The 19172-nt window shown below is 48.6% G+C and overlaps 1 protein-coding gene across 8 annotated transcripts in view; it reads right to left on the reverse strand.

Annotated features, from left to right (window-relative positions):
* The window catches only part of HIP1 (huntingtin interacting protein 1), a 207594-nt gene that overhangs the window by 6183 nt on the left and 182239 nt on the right, over nucleotides 1-19172 (reverse strand). For 7 of the 8 annotated variants that reach the window (XM_035280268.3, XM_035280261.3, XM_078355066.1 and 4 more), the window contains exons 18-29: nucleotides 18835-18978; nucleotides 17735-17870; nucleotides 16479-16565; nucleotides 16189-16296; nucleotides 15364-15500; nucleotides 10685-10795; nucleotides 7890-7948; nucleotides 7072-7165; nucleotides 5351-5451; nucleotides 4958-5063; nucleotides 3499-3622; nucleotides 2878-2939 (exon numbers count right to left, since the gene is read on the reverse strand). In XM_035280268.3, coding sequence (XP_035136159.3) covers nucleotides 2878-2939; nucleotides 3499-3622; nucleotides 4958-5063; nucleotides 5351-5451; nucleotides 7072-7165; nucleotides 7890-7948; nucleotides 10685-10795; nucleotides 15364-15500; nucleotides 16189-16296; nucleotides 16479-16565; nucleotides 17735-17870; nucleotides 18835-18978 — 1269 coding nt within the window. The remainder of the gene's footprint in view (nucleotides 1-2877; nucleotides 2940-3498; nucleotides 3623-4957; nucleotides 5064-5350; nucleotides 5452-7071; nucleotides 7166-7889; nucleotides 7949-10684; nucleotides 10796-15363; nucleotides 15501-16188; nucleotides 16297-16478; nucleotides 16566-17734; nucleotides 17871-18834; nucleotides 18979-19172) is intronic. The other variant, XM_035280273.3, reaches the window with a different exon arrangement.

Below are 19172 nucleotides of genomic sequence, written 5' to 3' on the forward strand. Positions count from 1 at the left end.
CTCTTCACCCAGCTCCACCAACTAACTAACCATATGGCCAGACTTGCCCCTGCAACACTCTTTGCTATTCTCCCCACCACCCAACCCTGCCATGGGATTATTACTATCGTTATTTTTAGAGACAGGGTCTCACTCTGTCACACAGGCTGGAGTGCCAGAGCATGGTCACAGCTCCCTGAAGCCTCAAACCCCTGGGCTCAAGTGATCCTCCTGCTTCAGCCACCAGAGTAGCTGGGACTACAGGCATGTGCCACCATGCTCGGCTAACTTTTAATTTCTGTGTAGAAATGGGGTTTATCTATTGTAGCCCCAGCTTGTCTTGAACTCCTGGTTAAGCAATCCTCCCACCTTGGCCTTCTGAAGTACTGGCTTATAAGCATGAGCCACTGCACCCAGCCTACCACAGGATTATTTTAAAATGACTACGTACATAACATTATAGGTAAGTTGCTTTTGCAGTAGTTCAGGAGTCAGACAACGGTGGGTAGGAAGATGGAAAGAAGTGAAAAGATTAAAGTTTTGTTTTGTGATTTAGAGTTGACAGGACTTGCAGATGGATTGGATGTAGTGGGTGAGGGAAAGAGAGGAATCAAGGATGACTGTCTGTGGCTCAGCACCCAGTGGGTGGTGGGGGTGTTACTGAGATGGAACAAACAAGGGGAGGGGCAGAGTGCAGTGTGAGGGACACCAAGAGGCCTATTTTGGACATTAGTTATGCTTGAGTTGCTTCTAGGGCATTAGTGGGGAGCTATCAAGAAAGCTGCTGGATAAGTATGGGGCTCCAGGAGAAGATCTAGGTTGGGGAGAAGAATTTGGAATTTATCCACATATGGGTGTATTTAAAGTCAAGAAGGGATGGGTGCAGTGGCTCATGCCTGTAATCTCAGCATTCTGGGAGGCCGAGGCAGGCATTATCACTTGAGGTCAGGAGTTCAAGACCATCCTGGCCAACATAGTGAAACTCGCCTCTACTAAAAATATAAAACTTAGCCAGGCGTGGTTGTGGGTGCCTATAATTCCAGCTACTTGGGAGGTTGAGGTGGAGAATTGCTTGAACCCAGGAGGCAGAGTGGGTTCTGCGGTGAGCTGAGATTGTACTCTACCCTGGGCAAAACAGCAAGACTCTGTCTCAAAAATAATAATAATAAAAATATAGTCAAGAGGGACTGAGTGAGACCACTAAGCAGAAGTCCCTTCGGTGTTCAGACAGAAATTTGGCTTTTCTGGTGATCTGTGTCTTTTCCTAAAGATGCTGAGCCAGGTGTAGTGGTTCATGCCCATAATTCCAGTACTTTGGGAGGCTCAGGTGAGAGAATTGCTTGAGCCCAGAAGTTTGAGACCAGCCTAGGCAACATAGTGAGAACCCCATTTCTACAAAAATTAAACAAGCTGGGTGCAGTGGCTCACGCCTGTAATTCCAGCACTTTGGGAGGCCGAGGTGGGCGGATCACCTAAGGTCAGGAATTCAAGACCAGCATGACCAATGTGGTGAAACCCCGTCTCTACTAAAAATACAAAAATTAGCTGGCATGATGGTGCACACCTGTAATCCCAGCTACTTGGGAGGCCGAGGCAGGAGAAGCACTTGAACCTGGAAGGCAGAGGTAGCAGTGAGCTGAGATCATGCCACTGTACTCCAGTGTGGGTGACAGAGCAAGACTCCATCTCAAACAAAACAAAACAAAACAAAATAAAACAAACAACAACAACAAAAACACAGAAAAAAAAGCAAAATTAGCTGGGCATGGTGGTGTGCACCTGTAGTCCCAGTTACTCAGGAGGCTGAGGCAGGAGGATCCACCTGAGTCCAGGAGTTTGAGGCTGCAGTGAGCTGTGATCACACAACTGCACTCCAGCCTGGGCCATAGTGCAAGGCCCTGACTCAAAGAGAGAGAGAGAAAAAAGTGCCGAGTGACACATCTTGGAGGGGTTTAACAATTCCAATTTGAAATTCACCCCAAAACTGATGAGCAATAATTCTAGAAAAACAATGTCAAATTTTTTTTTTAAGGACCTTGCTGTTACCTATATTGCATGGCATGACTTTATAGAACAACAGAGAGAAATAATGGCAGGTCTTTGATGAGTTAACAGGATTTTCTTTTTTAAAACTGAAGGTCATACACAAATAATTCATACCAGAAGTCTAAAACCATGTTTACAGTAAGACTGTTAGATCTGTGGATACTAAGAGTTCCCTGGTAACATTTAGAGGAGCATGAGTCCAAGGCTAGTGGGAAAGAGTTAAGATTCTGATCTGGGCTAGGCACGGTGGCTCACGTCTGTAATCCCAGCACTTTGGGAGGAAGACTGAGGCAGGAGGACTGTGTGAGGCCATGAGTTCGAGACCAGCCTGGGCAACATAGTGAGACCCCTGTCTTTATTTTTTAAAAAAGGGAGAGGTGTGTTGGCTCATGCCTGTAATCCCAGCACTTTGGGACGCTGAGGTGGGCAGACCACGAGGTCAGGAGTTTGAGACCAGCCTGGCCAAATGGCAAAACGCTGTCTCTACTAAAAATACAAAAATTATCCGGGCATGGTAACGCATGCCTGTAGTCCCAGCTACTTGGGAGGCTGAGGCAGGAGAACTGCTTGAACCTAGGAGGCAGAGAGAGCAGTGAGCTGAGATCATGCCATTGTACTCTAGCCTGGGCAACAGGACGAGACGCTGTCTAAAAAAAAACCAAGGATTCTGATCTGCACTAATCACCCTCCCCGCCTCTGTCTCTTCCAGCTTGATTTACATTGTGTCTTGGATTAGTAGGTGCATCATTTCCACCCAGGTATCTCTCCCTCTGGCTTTTCTCCATGAGAATAATATTTAGAGTCCATGTCTAGGCAATAGAGGCTATCTAGACTTAGAGACGGAGTTCTCACCTGGGAATCCATCTCTTGGCGTTTGATCTGTGTCAGCGTCATGCTTGAGAAGTCCATGTTGTCTGCAAGGATGGAAACAAGACAGTCTTATCAAATTCTACCCCGGCTGACTGGCACCTGAGAGGTGGCCAATGGCAATGCCCTGTGGAAACACCTGGTTTGCCATCTGTCAACACTGCATGAAGGTAACTAAGGGGGCTGGGTGTGGTGGCTCACTCCTGTAATCCTCGCATTTTGGGAGGCTGAGGTGGGCAGATCATGAGGTCAGGAGTTTGAGACCAGCCTGGCCAACATGGTGAAACCCCATCTCTACTAAAAATACAAAAATTAGCTGGGCGCGGTGGTGAGCACCTGTAATCCCAGCTACCTAGGAGGCTGAAGCAGGAGAACCATGTGAACCTGGGAGGTGGAGGCTGCAGTGAGCCGAGATCACACCACTGCACTCCAGCCTGGGTGACAGAGTGAGACCCTGTCTCAAAAACAGAAATAAAGAAAAAATAAAATAAAAAGAAAAATATGAAAGAATGTAGACACAGTACTGTGGGGTTTGGGATCACAGGACAAGACGCAGAGAAGAGCTCAACAGAGTGGATAGGAAAAGCGTCTCTTCAGAAAGGCTACCTGTCTCCTCGATCTGTGATTTGCCGGAGATGGTTGAGGCCACAACGCTGGCAGTGGCCTGGTTCACTCCCCGAGAGGCCTGCTGCAGCTGGGCTAGGTTGGGGCTGTCCTTATCAGCTTTCACCTACCAGGACAAAGCAGATTTAGGTTCACACAATACCTAGAACAACAAGGACTGAATTAAATAATTCCTCTGATGGTTCTTAACACACACGTGTGGGCCAAATGGTAGTCACCAATCAATTTCTCAAAATCCGCTGCCTACAGAGTCAGCTCCTGACATATCTATCACATACAAAATTATTCCTGGCCTCTTTGCTTGGTGGCTCCCAAACTCTAAGCATTATCACTTATTTGGACAGTGTACTCAGTTATGGAAACCAATTTGGGATGACAAGAAATAAGGACAAATAAAGAAAACTCTGGGAGACTGTGAAACTCTTCAAAGGATTCTGGGTACCAGCCTTACGTGAAAATTAGTTGGGGGCATTGATGATATCGATTCAAAAAAAATTTTTTGTTTTTTAGAAAGCATTTCACTCTTGTCACCCAGGCTGGAGTGCAATGGCGTGATCTTGGCTCACTGCAACCTCTGCCTCCCAGGTCCAGGCGATTCTCCTGTCTCAGCCTCCCCGGTAGCTGGGATCACAGGTGTCCACCACCACACCTGGCTAATTTTTTGTATTTTTAGTAGAGATGAGGTTTCAACAGGTTGGCCAGGCTGGTCTTGAACTCCTGACCTCAGGTGATCTACCCGCCTTGGCCTCCCAAAGTGCTGGGATTACAGGCATGAGCCACCACGCCTGGCCTGATTGAAATTTGAAGACTAATAAGAAGGGGTTGTGGAATCTCAGAGCCAATCCAGGTAACCTGTTTATGAGGCCAGCCTATTCTGTATTCAAATGTTTCTTGAATTCCAGGAGTGCTAATCAGAAGTTGGCATTGCTGGGACTCTTTAAGGCCACTTGTGACAGATGTGAGGAAAGGCATGAGGGACATGTGTGGTGCACTGGGTACAGGCATTCCTTGCTGTCACACGAAAGGCTTTTAGAAGAGGATGGTATGGAACCCTTAAGAGGCTGAATTTTTATTTGGGATTGAATCCACCTGAGTCCTGGATTAATCATCTGTTCTCAGGGCCAGTTCCATCCTATCATCCAAGAACTGCCTAACCTAGCCAAGTACTCTCTAATCCTTAGTACTCTTGAACCTAGCCAAGTACCATCTAACCTAGCCAAGTACTCTCTAACCCCTTAGTACTCTCTAACCTAGCCAAGTACTGACCTAGCCAAGTACTCTCTAACCTCTTAGTACTCTCTAACCTAGCCAAGTACTGACCTAGCCAAGTACCCTCTAACTCAGCCAAGTACTGCCTAACCCAGCTAAGTACTCTTTAGCCTAGCCTAGTACTCTCTAACCATGGCGTCCAGGGTCCTACGAGGTCCAGCACAGGTCCTACCTTGGATGCAGCCACAAGCTGGGCTGTGCTAGCGGCAATTTCATGTGAACACACCATTAGCTCCTCAAATTTCCCTTTGCCTTGTACCACCAGATCAGCTGCATCCCTGATAGAAAAGGACAAGAGGGACAAGGTTACAGGCAGATGGGCTGTAACTTCCCCATGACCCCACCTCCAGACCACCCCATTGCCCTTGGCTAAATAGGGAGGGGAAGCTGCCTGCCCTGTGTCCCCCTGGGAGAGCCATGCTCCCATGTAAACTCAGTCCTATTTGACTTTCTGATCAACGGTTCATTTCTAAGGTACTTTTTTTTTTCCTTTTTAAGCTATTGTTTGGAGTGGATCAATGGAAGACGGGTTGGGGAAGGAGCCTTGGCACCAATGGGCACTTACACCATGACAGTGGCTCCCCAGCCCACAGCCTTGGAGGCTGAGATGAGTCCTTCTGTCCACCGAGAGTTCTTGGCATAAAACTCTTTAGGGGATGCTGTACCCTAGGGAAGTAAAAATAGTAATAGCCACCTTTTATTGAGTACGTGCTATATGGCAGGTGCTTATATATATCTATTATCCCAAATCAACCTCATAGTAACTGGGAGACGTAAGCATTCGTATTCCCATTTTACAATAAAGAAAAAGATTCAGAGACAAAAATGGCTTTTCCGGCTGGGTACAGTGGCACATGCCTATAATCCTAGCACTCTGGGAGCCTGAGGCAGGCAGATCACTTGAGGCCGGGAGTTTAAGACCATCCTGGCCAACATGGTGAAACCCCGTCTCTACTAAAAGCACGGAAATCAGCTGGGTGCGGTGGTGCGCACCTGTAATCCCAGCTACTCAGGAGGCTGAGGCAGGAGAATCGCTGAACCCAGGAGCCACAGGTTGCAGTGAGCCAATATCACGCCACTGCACTCCAGTCTGGACGACAGGGCAAGACTCCATCTCAAAAAAATATAAAAATTAGCTGGGTGTGGTGGTGCGCACCTGTAGTCCCAGCTACTCGGAGGCTGAGGCAGGAGAATCGCTTGAACCTGGGAGGCAGAGGTTGCAGTGAGCCGAGCACTGTACTTTAGCCTGGGCAAGAGAGCGAGACTCCATCTCAAAAAAAAAAAAAAAAAAAAAAAACGCAACCAACCAAACAAAAAAACACCAAAACCCCAAACAACAAAACAACAAACAAATAAACAAAAAGGCTTTTCCCAAGCTCATGCAGGAAATAAACGGAAGTAAATCTCGGGCTTTTCTGCCTCCAAAACCTGGAGCATTTCTACCACCCCACAACGCTTCCGTATTGTACATGCAATAGATATTCGCAGATGAATGAGCTTTGCTCTGATAAGAGTCTAGCCACTCTCTGCGATATGCTGGAAAAAGGAGACCACACAGTTAATACATTTAATAAAATGTTTCTACTTGGATTTGAAAAATGCTTTTATGCTTTGGAAGTGTCTGATAGTCTGAGAATCTGCAGATAATCCTCGTTCAGTCCATCTTTCGATTTTAGAAACAGAAAACATTAGCTCTCAGGAAGATAGCAGGCATCAGCAAAGCAGGCCTGGCAGCTTGCTTCACGGCCCTGTTCTCTGGCTCGTGAACCCCTCCCTGGACCTGTGCCTCCCAAGCTGCCAGCATAGGGGGAAATGGGAAAGAAAACAAGACGGTGGTAAGGCCAGCAAAGGCATGATGTGTTGAGAAGAGGCTGACAGCAGAGTCTGCCTGTAAGGGTGAACTGACTCTGCTGTCGGAAACAGACAAGGCAGAGCTCCCTGGGAAAAGTCAGTCTGAAGTTGGCTCTCAGGATCTGCTTAGTTTGCAAAAGTCCTCCTGTCCCCCTGAGTGTTCCCAGGTTTGCAATGTAAGTGGGGCTCCCACAGCAAGTTCCGACAGTGTCTGCCTGTGCAAAGGGAGCTGGGGTTGGGAGACGTGCCTGGCCGCCCTCTGGGGTGGTCCTAAAGCTCTGACTTCTCCCCAGGGAGCCTGCCGATGTCTACAGGAGGGGCGGCTGTGTGCTCAGGTGGACGCACAGAACAAGACAGAGCACCACTAGAGTCCAGTGAAGTGGGAATCTGTCCCAATGCCTGCTCTTCCGGCCCAGGGCCCCCGCCCATGCTCACCCTGCCGCTCTCCACGATCTCCCTTTGGAGGTCCTTAGAGGCCACGATCAGCACCTGAATAGCTTGCATGAGGCCTGTACAGCTCCCTAGAATCCTGTCAAACAAACAAAGTCAGGGATACACAGAGACCACGATTCAAGGTGAATGAACATGACTGTTCTCTTTTCGACCCGTAGCCAAAGGTGAGCTTGGAATGGGAGAGGGAGGTTAGGAAGGTGCTGAGATTGCTGGAACATTCTGCGGGGAGGCCCGGAAGGAGAGGTCGGGGAGTGAGAGTTCTGACTGTGGGTCTCCATCATAAGGAATCGTGTTTTTCCAAGGCTTCTTTTCTTTTCTTTTTTTTTTTTTTTTGAGACAGAGTCTTGCTCTGTCACTGAGGCTGTAGTGCAGTGGTGCAATCTTGGCTCACTGTAACCTCACTCTCCTGAGTTCAAGTGATTCTCCTGCCTCAGCCTCCTGAGTAGCTGGGATTACAGGCATGTAGCACCATGCTGGGCTCGTTTTTATATTTTAGTAAAGACAGGGTTTCACCCCATTGGCCAGGCTGGTCTCAAACTCTTGACCTCAGGTGATCCTCCCTCCTCAGCCTCCCAATTGCTGTTATTATAGTTGTGAGCCACCGCACCGGCCGGGGTTTCTTTTCTTCTATAGCGAAACAGCAATATGCTGTCAGCATTAATACACCATTGATGATTACATCAACTCAGCACTTCCCAGTGGCTGCTCCTCTAATTCCCTAATAAGTATGCAAAGTGCAGCCCAGTGCCAGGAAGACAGAATCCTGCTCCCCTGGGTCCCACCATGCCGTGCAGACTGACCTTTCGTTCACCTCCAATTTGACTCCTGTGTCTCCTGCTCGGGATTTGCTGAGCATCTCCTGTTAAAAAGAAGCATGGTTTCTACACGTACCTTGAATATTGAGAATCCACTGATGTCTTACTATACTTTCAGTCCGACATCCTGTGGTAGCTGAGAAACCTGAATCTGGAAGTCCCCAAGTCCCTGCCCACATCCTTGAGAGTCAGCAAAAAAATCCAGACTCCAATCTATTCAGGGGGAGTACAGCTGCAGTAGGCTGGCTCTATGATCTGTGTCTTTTTTTTTTTTAATTTGAGACAGAATCTTGTTCTGTTGCCCAGGCTGGAGTGCAGTGGTGTGATCTTGGCTCACTGCAACCTCTGCCTCCCAGGTTCAAGTGATTCTCCTGCCTCATTTTCTCAAGTAGCTGGGATTACAGGTGCCTGCCACCATGCCCAGCTAATTTTTATATTTTTAGTAGAGAGGGTTTCGCCATGTTGGCCAGGATGGTCTCAAACTCCTGACCCCAAGTGATCTGCCCACATTGGCCTCCCAAACTGTTGAGATTACAGATGTGAGCCATCACGCCTGGCCTTTTTAAAACACACACACACACACACACACACACACACACACACACACACACGGTCTCACTGCAGCCTCAAATATTTGGTGCTCAAGTGATTGTTCTGCCTCAGCCTCTTGAGTAGGGGAACTACAGCAGTGTTCTGCTGAACCTGGCTAATTAAAACAACATTTTTTTTTTGTTTTGAGACGGAGTCCTGCTCTGTAGCCCAGGCTGGAGTACAGTGGTGCAATCTCGGCTCACTGCAACCTCTGCCTCCTGGGTTCAAGCGATTCTCCTGCCTCAGCCTCCAGAGTAGCTGAGACTACAGGCATGCACCACTACGCCCGGCTAATTATTATATTTTTAGTAGAGACGGGGTTTACCATATTGAGTCATGCTGATCTCGAACTCCCGGTCTCAGGTGATCCACCTACCTTGGCCTCCCAAAGTGCTGGGCTTACAGGCGTGAGCCACTGCACCCAGCCTCTTTATTTTTTGTAGACATAGGGTCTCACTATGTTGGCTAGGCTAGTCTTGAACTTGTGGCCTCAAGCAATCCTTCTGCCTTAGCCTTAAAATTTTTTTATAGAGACAGAGTCTCGCTATGTTGCCCAGGCTGGCCTTGAACTCCTGGCCTCAAGCAACCCTTCTGCCTTGGCCTCCCTAAGTGCTGGGATTACAGGTGTGAGCCACGGCACCCAGGTGATCTGTGAGTGTCTCTACACTCTGGCACTCAGACTGATACATGCTGAACTCTGAGAACCACAGCACCAAACCGACAGGTGCAGCTGCTACCAGGTGCTAGAGGCAGGGGTGCACATCACAGCAGGTGGCTTGAGTCCTCTACCAAAGGGTCAATGTAGAACCTTCCCTACAGTGTCCTCTCCGTTTTTCTGGGGAATCATTACCATTGATTAGGGGTGCCATTAATTTCATAAGTGCTTGGTCTGGAGATAAATGTGCATTATCTCATTTCACTTTTTTCTGTTTTTGTTTTTGTTTTTTTTTTTGCGATAGAATCTGGCTCTGTCACCCAGGCTGCAGTGCAGTGGCACCATCTTGGCTCACTGTAACCTTCTCCTCCCGGGTTCAAGTGAGTCTCCTGCTTCATCTTCCCAAGTAGCTGAGATTACAGGTGTGCGCCACCATGCCTGGCTAATTTTTTTATTTTTAGTAGAGACGGGATATCACCATGTTGGCCAGGCTGGTCTCAAACTCCTGACCTTGTGTTCCACTAGCCTTGGCCTCCCAAAGTGCTGGGATTACAGGTGTGAGCCACGTCGCCCAGCCCCACTTTCTTCTTATGACTGCCACCCTATAGAAATGGGATCTGAATCTTAGTAGGTGACTGTAATTAACAGAGGTTATACAACTAAGTGGTCAGTCTGCAACTTGAACCCAGGATGTTGTAAATTTTTTTTTTTTCCTGAAGAGGAGTCTTGCTCTGTCACTCTGGCTGGAGAGGAGTTGTGCGATCTTCATTCACTGCAACCTCTGCCTCCCAGGTTCAAGCAATTCTCCTGCCTCAGCCTCCCAAGTAGCTGGGATTACAGGCATGCGCCACTATGCCCAGCTAATTTTTGTATTTTTAGTAGAGACTGGGTTTCACCATGTTGGTCAGGCTGGTCTTGAACTCCTGACCTTGCGATCTGCCCGGCTCAGCCTCCCAAAGTGCTGGGATTATAGGCATGAGGCACTGTGCCCAGCCAGAACCCAGGATGTTCTGACACCAAAGTGTCTGATTCTTGAGGAATCGGATCACCTTCCCTCATGAGGACCTTCTCATTTTCTATCACTCAGAAAAACTAGTGAGTTCAGATTTTGGTCTCTCTCTTTTTTTCTTTCTTTTTTTTTTTTTTTTACAATTTAAAAACATTTTTAGAGACAGGGTCTCAGTCTTTCACGCAGGCTAGAGTGCAGTGGTGCAATCATGGCTCGCTGTAGCCCTCCAACTCCCGGGCTCAAGTGATTCTCCTGCAGCCTCTGGAGTAGCTGGGACTATAGGCATGCACCACCACATCCAGCTAATTCTTTTACTTTTTGTAGAGATGGGGTCTTGCTATGATGTCCAGGCTGGTCTCAGACTCCTGGACTCAAGTGATCTTCCCAACGTGCTGGGATTCCAGGCACGAGCCACTGTGCCTGGCAAATTCTGGTTTCTGTCTTCGGGGGTCACCATGACCATAGTGAATGACTGTGGAATGTCTAATGAGCAGTGCTGCAGACAGGCAGCTGCAAACCTCCTACCTCTATTCTGGCTGTGGCGGTTTCAATAGCAGCTGAAGTGGCCGCCATCTCTTTGTCCACCAGGTCCCCCAGCTCCTCCTGCTTGATGTCCAAGCCCCTGGGCAGGAGTTCCTGTGAACACATCACAAAGGCAAAACTGACCCCGAGGCCTCATCTCTCTTCTCCTTTGCCATCTGTAGCCCTTACAAGTTGGCAGAGGGAGGAGCCCACATAGTGAACACCTTCTGTAAGCATCGGAGGTTGCGGGGGGTTCTTTCACAGACCCCATCTGGTCCTCTCTGTGACACGAACTCTGGAACCTCATGCTCCTCCTCACTCAAGACCCACCTCCTTCCAGAATGCCATCGCTGCCTCTTCCTGCAAGGCCATTCCGCCACCACTAAGACTCCAGTCCCTTCGTTGTGCAGTGTCAATTGTATTAGCTACACAGGAGGTATCTTTACAATTTTTTCTTTTTCTTTTTGAGGCAGAGCCTCACTCTGTTGCCCAGGCTGGAGTGCAACGGCACAAGGTCTTAGCTCACTGCAACCTCCACCTCCCGAGTTCAAGCGATTCTCCTGCCTCAGCCTCCTGAGTAGCTGTGATTGTAGACATGCACCACCACGGCTAATTTTTATATTTTTAGTAGAGACAGGCTTCACCATGTTGCCCAGGCTGGTCTCGAACTCCTGACCTCAGGGAATCCTCCTGCCTCAGCCTCCCTAAGTGCTGGAACTGCAGGTGTGAGCCACCACGCATGGCCCTAATTTTTTATTTTTCTGAGACAGGGTCTTGCTCTTCAGAGATGGAGTGCAGTGGCATGATCATAGCTCATTGCAGCCTCGACCTCCTGTACCCAAGCAATCCTCCCACCTCTGCCTACAGAGTAGCAGGGAGTACAGGAGTGCAGTATCACGTCTGGCCAATTGCTTTTTACAATAGAGGTAGGGTCTCACTATGTTGCCGAGGCTGGTCTCGAATTCCTGGGCTCAAGTGATCCTCCCAGCATGGTCTCCCATTGTGCTGGGGTTGAGTTACTGCACTCGGCCTAAACTTTTTCAAATGCTGATGATATATTCCACTTTGAACCTGACTTAACTTTGCTTCCATAGCGATCATATGAGGCAGTTATTATTCCTACTGTATAGATAGGAAGCCAAGGGCCAGAGGTAGAACCGCCTCACTACAGTCGGGCTAATAAATGGCAGGGCAGGGATTTGAACTGAGCCCTGACTAATAGCAAAGGCCATGACTTCTTAAAACATGATGTGTTATACACACTAAGGTATAAAATATGCACGTGTGGTTCAAAGGATAAGAATTAAACATGCATGTCGTCCACCACCCAACTTAAAACTTAAGGAATACTGTAAGAAACATCATCAATACCTTTGAAATGCTCTTTGGACTTGCATGTGCTGATTCTACCTCCTCCCTCCCTGCCTTCTGCCCCAAGAGACACAGAATTCAAGAGAGTGATTGTCATGTCTTATTTATTTATTAATTTTTGAGACATGGCGTCTCACTCTGTCACCCAGGCTGAAGTGCAGTGGCACGATCTCAGCTCACTGCAACCTCTGCCTCCCAGGTTCAAGCGATTCTCCTGCCTTAGCTTCCTGAGGAGCTGAGATTACAGGCATGCGCCAACGGGCCCAGTTAATTTTTGTATTTTTAGTAGAGACTGGGTTTCACCATGTTGGCCAGGACGGTCTCGATCTCTTGACCTCGTGATCCACCCACCTCGGCCTTCCAAAGTGCTGGGATTATAAGCGTGAGCCACTGCGCCCGGCCTATTTTTATTTTTTAAAGACAAACTCTTGCTCTGTTGCCCAGGTTAGAGTGTAGTGGTGCGATCACAGCTCACTGCAGCCTCCAACTCCCAGACTCAAGTGATCCTCCTGTCTCAGCCTTCTGAGTAGCTGGGAAAACAGGCGTGCACCACTCTTCTAACTTTTAAACTTTTTTTTGTAGAGACAGGGTCTCGCTTGGTAGTGCAGGTGGTATCAAATTCCTGGCCTCAAGTGATCCTCCTGCTCTGGCCTCCCAAAGTGCTGGGATGACAGACGTGTGCCACCACGCCCGGCCTGTCTTATTGTTATTACTTTTTAACTCCATGTAGATGTATCCCTAAACAACATATTGTTAAGTTTGAATGTTTGAGTCTTTATATAAAAGGAATCATACTCTATGTATTTTTCCATGACTTAATTTTTCACTCAACATTCCATGTGTGAGATTCGTCCTATAACCTAGTAATTCTGTTTCTACGTATATACTCTAGAGAAACTTACATGTGAGCATCAGGAGATATGCGCATGTATGATCATAGGGGCAAATTCATAACGGCCTGAACCGGAAATAAACCAAATGTCCATCACCAAGAGAACAGACAGATGAATGAAGCTATATTTACACAATAGATACTAAAGAGCAGTAACAATGAATGTATCTTCTTGGATTAATCTCACAGAATATGGAGTGAAAAAAGCAAATTGTAGAAGAATATGTACAGTATCCATTTACCTACAGTCTATAACATGTGAAACCAACACTCTTATTTAGGGAGGCAAAAATGAAGATAATCTTTTTTTTTTTTTTTTTTTTTTGAGAGTCTCACTCTGTTACCCAGGCTGGAGTGCAATGGTACAATCTCAGCTCATTCCAGCCTCCGCCTCCCGGGCTCAAGGCATTATCCTGCCTTAGCCTCCCAAGTAGCTGGGATTACAGGTGTGCTGGGATTACAAAATTAGTCACCACACCTGGCTAATTTTAGATTTTGAATAGAGATGGGATTTCACTGTGTTGGCCAGGCTGGTCTTGAATTCCTGGCCTCAACTGATCTGCCTGCATCAGCATCCCAAAGTGCTGGGATTACAGGCGTGAGCCACCATGCCCAGCCCTGATCTTTATTGTTCATTTTCTTTTTAGAGACAGGGTCTCTGTCACCTGAAGTACAGTGGTGTGATCATGTTTCACTGCAGTCTTGAGCTCCTAGGCTTAGGTGATCCTCCTGCCTCAGCCTCCTGAGTAGCTGGGACCACAAGTGCTCACCATCACACCTGGCTAACATTTTCTATTTTTAGCAGTGATGGGGTTTTGCCCTGTTTGCCAGGCTGGTCTCAAACTCCTGACCTCAGGTGATCCACCCATCTCGGTCTCCCAAAGTGCTGGGATTACAGGTGTGAGCCACCACGCCCAGCCCTATCCTCTTATTTTAACCAATATATTCCAATTTATAACATTGGGGAAAAAAATTTCTACTGCATAGAAATGGTTTTCTTATTTTTCTTTCCCAGAGTCCATGTTTTCTCTGTCCCTATGTAACTCTACCTAACCCAATTTCTGCTATACAGGACATACTCACTACTTACTCATTTATAGCAGAGGCAGGGTGTTGCTTTGTTGCCCAGGCTGGAGTGCAGTGGCACAATCATAGCTCACTGTGGCCTCCAAATCCTGGGCTCAAGTGATCCCCCTACCTCAGCCTCCTGAGTACCTGGGACTATAGGTGCCTGATCTCATACCTGTCTAATTTCATTTTTTTTTTTACTTTTGTAGAGACGGGGTCTCACTACGTTGACTAGGCTGATCTTGAACTCCTGCCCTCAAGTGATTCTCCTGCCTTGCCCTCCCAAAGTGCAGGGATTACAGGTGTGAGCCACCGTGCTTGGTCAGTACATCTTTAGTAAAGGAATAAGTACACTATTATTTTCGTGTGGGGTATTACCTGCCCATTTAGATAAAAATCCTCAGAGACAGGGGAGCTGCCTACATTTCTTTCATATTGCTAGTGTAGTCATGGCCACACAGCAGATCCTCAGCTAACAGCCAGTGAATTAAATATAGCTGGAAGGTCCTTCGGGAGCTTAGGTTTTCCCTTTTTTAAACAATTATTTAATTTAATTTTTTTTTGAGATGGAGTCTTGCTGTCACCCAGGCTGGGGTGCAATAGTATGATCTCAGCTCACTGCAGCCTCTGCCTTCCGGGTTCAAGTGATTCTCCTGCCTCGGTCTCCTGAGTAGCTGGGATTACAGGCATATGCCACCATGCCTGGCTAATTTTTGTATTTTTAGTAGAGACGGGGTTTCACCATGTTGGTCATGCTTGTCTCGAACTCCTGACCTCATGATCTGCCCGCCTTGGCCTCCCAAAGTGCTTGGATTACAGGCATGGGCCACCGCACACAGCCCTTTTAAAAAGTTTTTAATTTTTATTTTTAAAGAGGCAGGTTCTCATTTTGTTGCCCAGGCCTGTCTCAAACTTCTGGGTTCAAGTGATCTTATTTTTTTTCAGATGGATCTTGCTCTGTTGCCCAGGCTGGAGTGCAATGGCTTGATCTCGACTCACTGCAACCTCTGCCTCCTGGGTTCAGGTGATTCTCCTGCCTCGGCCTCCCGAGTACCTGGGATTACAGGCAGGCACCACCATGCTGGGCTAATTTTTATATTTTTAGTAGAGACAGAGTTTCACTCTGTTGGCCAGCCTGGTCTCCAACTCCTGATCTCAAGTGCTCTGCTTGCCTCAGCCTCCCAAAGTGCTGGGATTACAGGCCAGATGTTCCAATTTTAATAATCTCTTTGTGGAGTCAAGTTGTAAGTACAGAAAGAACTGGCTCAGAACATTGTCAGTTCCCTGGCCATTCACCGGGATGCACACCCAGAAGAATAACAATGCTCCTCAATGATGCTATTGCAAGTACCTCGCCAATGGCCTTGATCTTGCTCAGGCAGTTCCTCATGGCGGTGCTGTCAGCATTCTCAAGGGTTCCCTCTTCTTCCAGGGAGGCCAGGTAGGTGAGGGTTTCCCTGCCGTACTGCTTACAGGCCTCGGTCAGTGCTAGAGATGCAAGGCAACAGATACTTTTTATTTTTTCTGAAACGGAGTTGCGCTGTCACCCAGGCTGGAGTGCAGTGGCTCGATCTTGGCTCACTGCAAACTCTGCCTCCGGGGTTCAAGCGATTCTCTTGCCTCGGCCTCCTGAGTAGCTGGGATTACAGGTGCACTACCATGCCCGGCTAATTTTTATATTTTTAGTAGAGACGGGGTTTCACCATGTTGGCCAGGCTGTTCTTGAACTCCTGATCTCAAGTGATCTGCCCACCTTGGCCTCCCAAAGTGCTGGGTTACAGGCATGAGCCACCATGCTCCGCCCAACAGAGACTTTTTTTTTTTTTTTAAAGTGTTTCACTCTTGCTGTCTAGGCTGTAGTGCAATAGGCTGTTGTCAGCTCACTGCAACCTCCACCTCCAGGGTTCAAGTGATTCTCCTGCCTCAGCCTCCCGAGTAGATGGGATTACAGGCATGCGCCAACACGCCCAGCTAATTTTTGTATTTTTAGTAGAGACAGGGTTTCTCCATATTGTTTAGGCTGTTCTCGAACTCCTGACCTCAGGTGATCTGCCTGCTTCAGCCTCCCAACGTGCTGGGATTACAGGCGTGAGCCACCTCGCCCAGATCAACAGAGACTTTTAAAGACCCCCTACTCCTCTGGTACATGAGCAGCCCCTCATGCCCTGGCACTCACAGTCAGCAGGCTCAGGTGGGGCTCTGAGGCTGGTGGTGGCACCGTGAGTGATGGCATCTCTGCTCAAGTGCGCCAGTAGGGTTATGGAATGGAGAAGTGCACTGAGGTCTGTTGGGAAAAGGAAGTTTCTCAGTCTGGTTGATGATGTCACTCTCAGAGCCTCTTCTCCCCTGTTTCATGAGTTGCCTACACACCTTTCCTGATGCAGGGGAAACTGTTCCCGCATTCAGGTGCTTCTGAATGCATTCCCACCGTCACTAATGACAGAGACTCTCCTTGGCCCTTCTTACCTTCTGGGCAGGCCAGATACTGGCTCCAGCTTTTCTCCAGTTGCTCGATGCAGCTGGAAATGGATGTGACAGCAGAGAGGAGATGATCTGTGAGAGGGAACACAGGGTAAGGTCAGGGCAAGTTCTCACAGCTGGCTTCATCCTCGTCAATTAAGTGCCGAACGGAGGAGCTTACCTAGTGGGAAGGCTTCCTGCCTAGAAGTGAAGTTCATGAGCAACCACCTCTTCATTCAGAACATAGTTTCTTCCATACAGAAACACAGAATTGTCTGCTCCTGGTGGATTTTCTTGTCAGTGTGACCCACTGTCTAAAGTGGTGGCTATCACACCTGGGGCCTTTAGAAAATACTACTGCTAGGCCTAGTGTGGTGGCTCATGCTTGTTATCCCAGCACTTTGGGAGGCCAAGGTGCGAGTTCAGAAGTCTGAGACCAGCCTGGGCATACAGTGAGACCTCATCTCTACCAAAGATTAAAAAATTAGCCCAGGCCAGGCATGGTGGCTCATGCCTGTAATCCCAGCACTTTGGGAGGTCAAGGTAGGGGGACTGCCTGAGCCCAGGTCTTCAAGACCAGTCTGGGCAATGTGGTGAAACCCCATCTCTAAAAGCAATATAAAAATTGGCTGGTGCAGTGGCTCACGCCTGTAATCCCAGCACTTTGGGAGACTGAGGCAGGTGGATCACAAGGTCAGGAGTTCTGGACTAGCCTGGCCAACACAGTGAAACCAAAAATACAAAATTTAGCTGGGCATGGTGGCGCATGCCTGTAATCCCAGCTACTCAGGAGGCTGAGGTAAGAAAATTGCTTGCCTGGGAGGCGGAGGTTGCAGTGAGCCGCGTTTGCACCATTGCACTCCAGGCTAGGCGACAAGAGCAAGACTCCATCTCAAAAACAAAACAAGAACAAAAATTAGCTGGGCGTGGCGTTGTGTGCCTGCAGTTCCAGCTACTTGGGAGACTGAGTGGGGACGATTTCTTGAGCCCAGGAAGCAGAGGTTGCAGTGAGCCACTGCACTGCACTCCAGCTTAGGCAACAGACTAAGACCCTATTTCAAAAAGAAAAAAGAAAAGAAAATACTAATGCACAGAGTTTCCAAATTTAACTGATCTAGAATGGGGCCTGGGCACCCCTAAGGTAATGCTGACATGCCACTGAGCGGAGTGCCCCTGTGCTAAGTCTCACGTGAGACTGTACAACAACAGAGTCTCAGTCTGTAAGGACCTGGCCCCTGCCAGCTGAGCAATTGCAAGTGTACCTGCAGACCCGGCGCAGCTGATGAGAGGGGGTTCTTCAAGCTGGTTCAGGGCGTCTTGTATCACCTGCTCCGCAGCCTTCCTGGACCCCACCAGAAGCCTTTTTCGTTGGTCTTTCACAAGCCGGCACATAGATTCCTAAAAAGGGTCCAGGGAGGTGAGACTCTGCCCTACACTCCATAATGAACCTGAGCAGCATGACCTGGTTAGAGTCCTGTAGGAGTTCAGTCAGGGTGGTGGGAGAAATTGTAGGAAAAGGATGTAAACCTTGGAAGGCCGGGAGGTTTTGCAAAGGCCTTGGGAAGGAGGCTAAGTCTGAAGGCAGCCTAATCCCCTTTCCTTGAGCAAATAGCTATAGAGCAGATACATAGGAATGTAGGGGGATTTATCTAAACAGCTTGTTTACTCATGTGGTCCTAAGACCGACCTTTGCACATCCAAGGGTAGATGACTGCTCTCTACTCAGGGGGTCAGCAAAGGTTATTACCCACAAATGGTGTTTGCTTTAGGCCTTTGCCATTAAATCTGTACTAAACAGAGGCCCAGGGGTCTGGCTGGTGGGGCCATGGCTGCTGACTCTTGACAGCATCCTCTTCGGTGTCCATAAGCGGCCTGGTCCCCTAGCCTGCTCTTTCACGGGATACGTGTGTCTGAGTGCATTTGTTCGTCCTTTGCTGGGTCAGAGTCTGCGGGTCGGACCCGACTGAGCTCCTAGCATCTTAGCTCAAGTCATGGCCAGTGAGGTCCAAGCCAGTTAGCCTGAGACAGAGGAAGCTGCTTTAACTCTGTGCACAGGGTATGCTGCGGCCCACAGGGGCTCGGGGGATGGATTACTGCATCCCCTTCTCATGCCTGGGAGAGAATGCCAAATTTCCCTTGTCATACAAAAAAGAGAGCACTCTGCTTTCCCTCATGGTCTCTGCAGGAAATGCAGGGCCTGCCGGCATCAGGGGCTGGCATTATACCTACAGAATGCCTTCACAATCAGGCCAAGGCCCCACCCACTTCACAGCAGCCCCGGAGTCTTCCCGGCCTCCGTGCACGCGCAGAGCCCTTGGTGGGAGGTCACTGGTGCTCGCTCGCTTCCACGTCTGTTACTTGCCTCTGTGCTGGCCAGTTTGAGCTGGGTGTCCTGCAGTTCTTTCCGAAGAGCAGATAATTCCTCCTCCCTGTGAGCTGCGCCACTCACCAGGCTGTCCCGCTCCTTCTCTAGCTCGGTGATCTGGGCTGCCCAGTTTGCTTCTGACTGAAAAGGTGACCGCAAGGAAAGAGGGAGACGCTGATCGGGTTAAACAGTCCCCACTGCCCAGAGTTCCAACCCACCACCTGGCTACAAGGACTGAGAGGTGATGGCTCTTGAACCTGCCACTCTGATTCCCACCCAAGGATGCTCTGATTGCAGCTGGGGCCGACTTGGCCAGGCCAGCGATGGTGGATGAG

The sequence above is a fragment of the Callithrix jacchus genome, chromosome 2, assembly GCF_049354715.1.
Source record: "Callithrix jacchus isolate 240 chromosome 2, calJac240_pri, whole genome shotgun sequence".
NCBI classification, from domain to species: domain Eukaryota; kingdom Metazoa; phylum Chordata; class Mammalia; order Primates; family Cebidae; genus Callithrix; species Callithrix jacchus.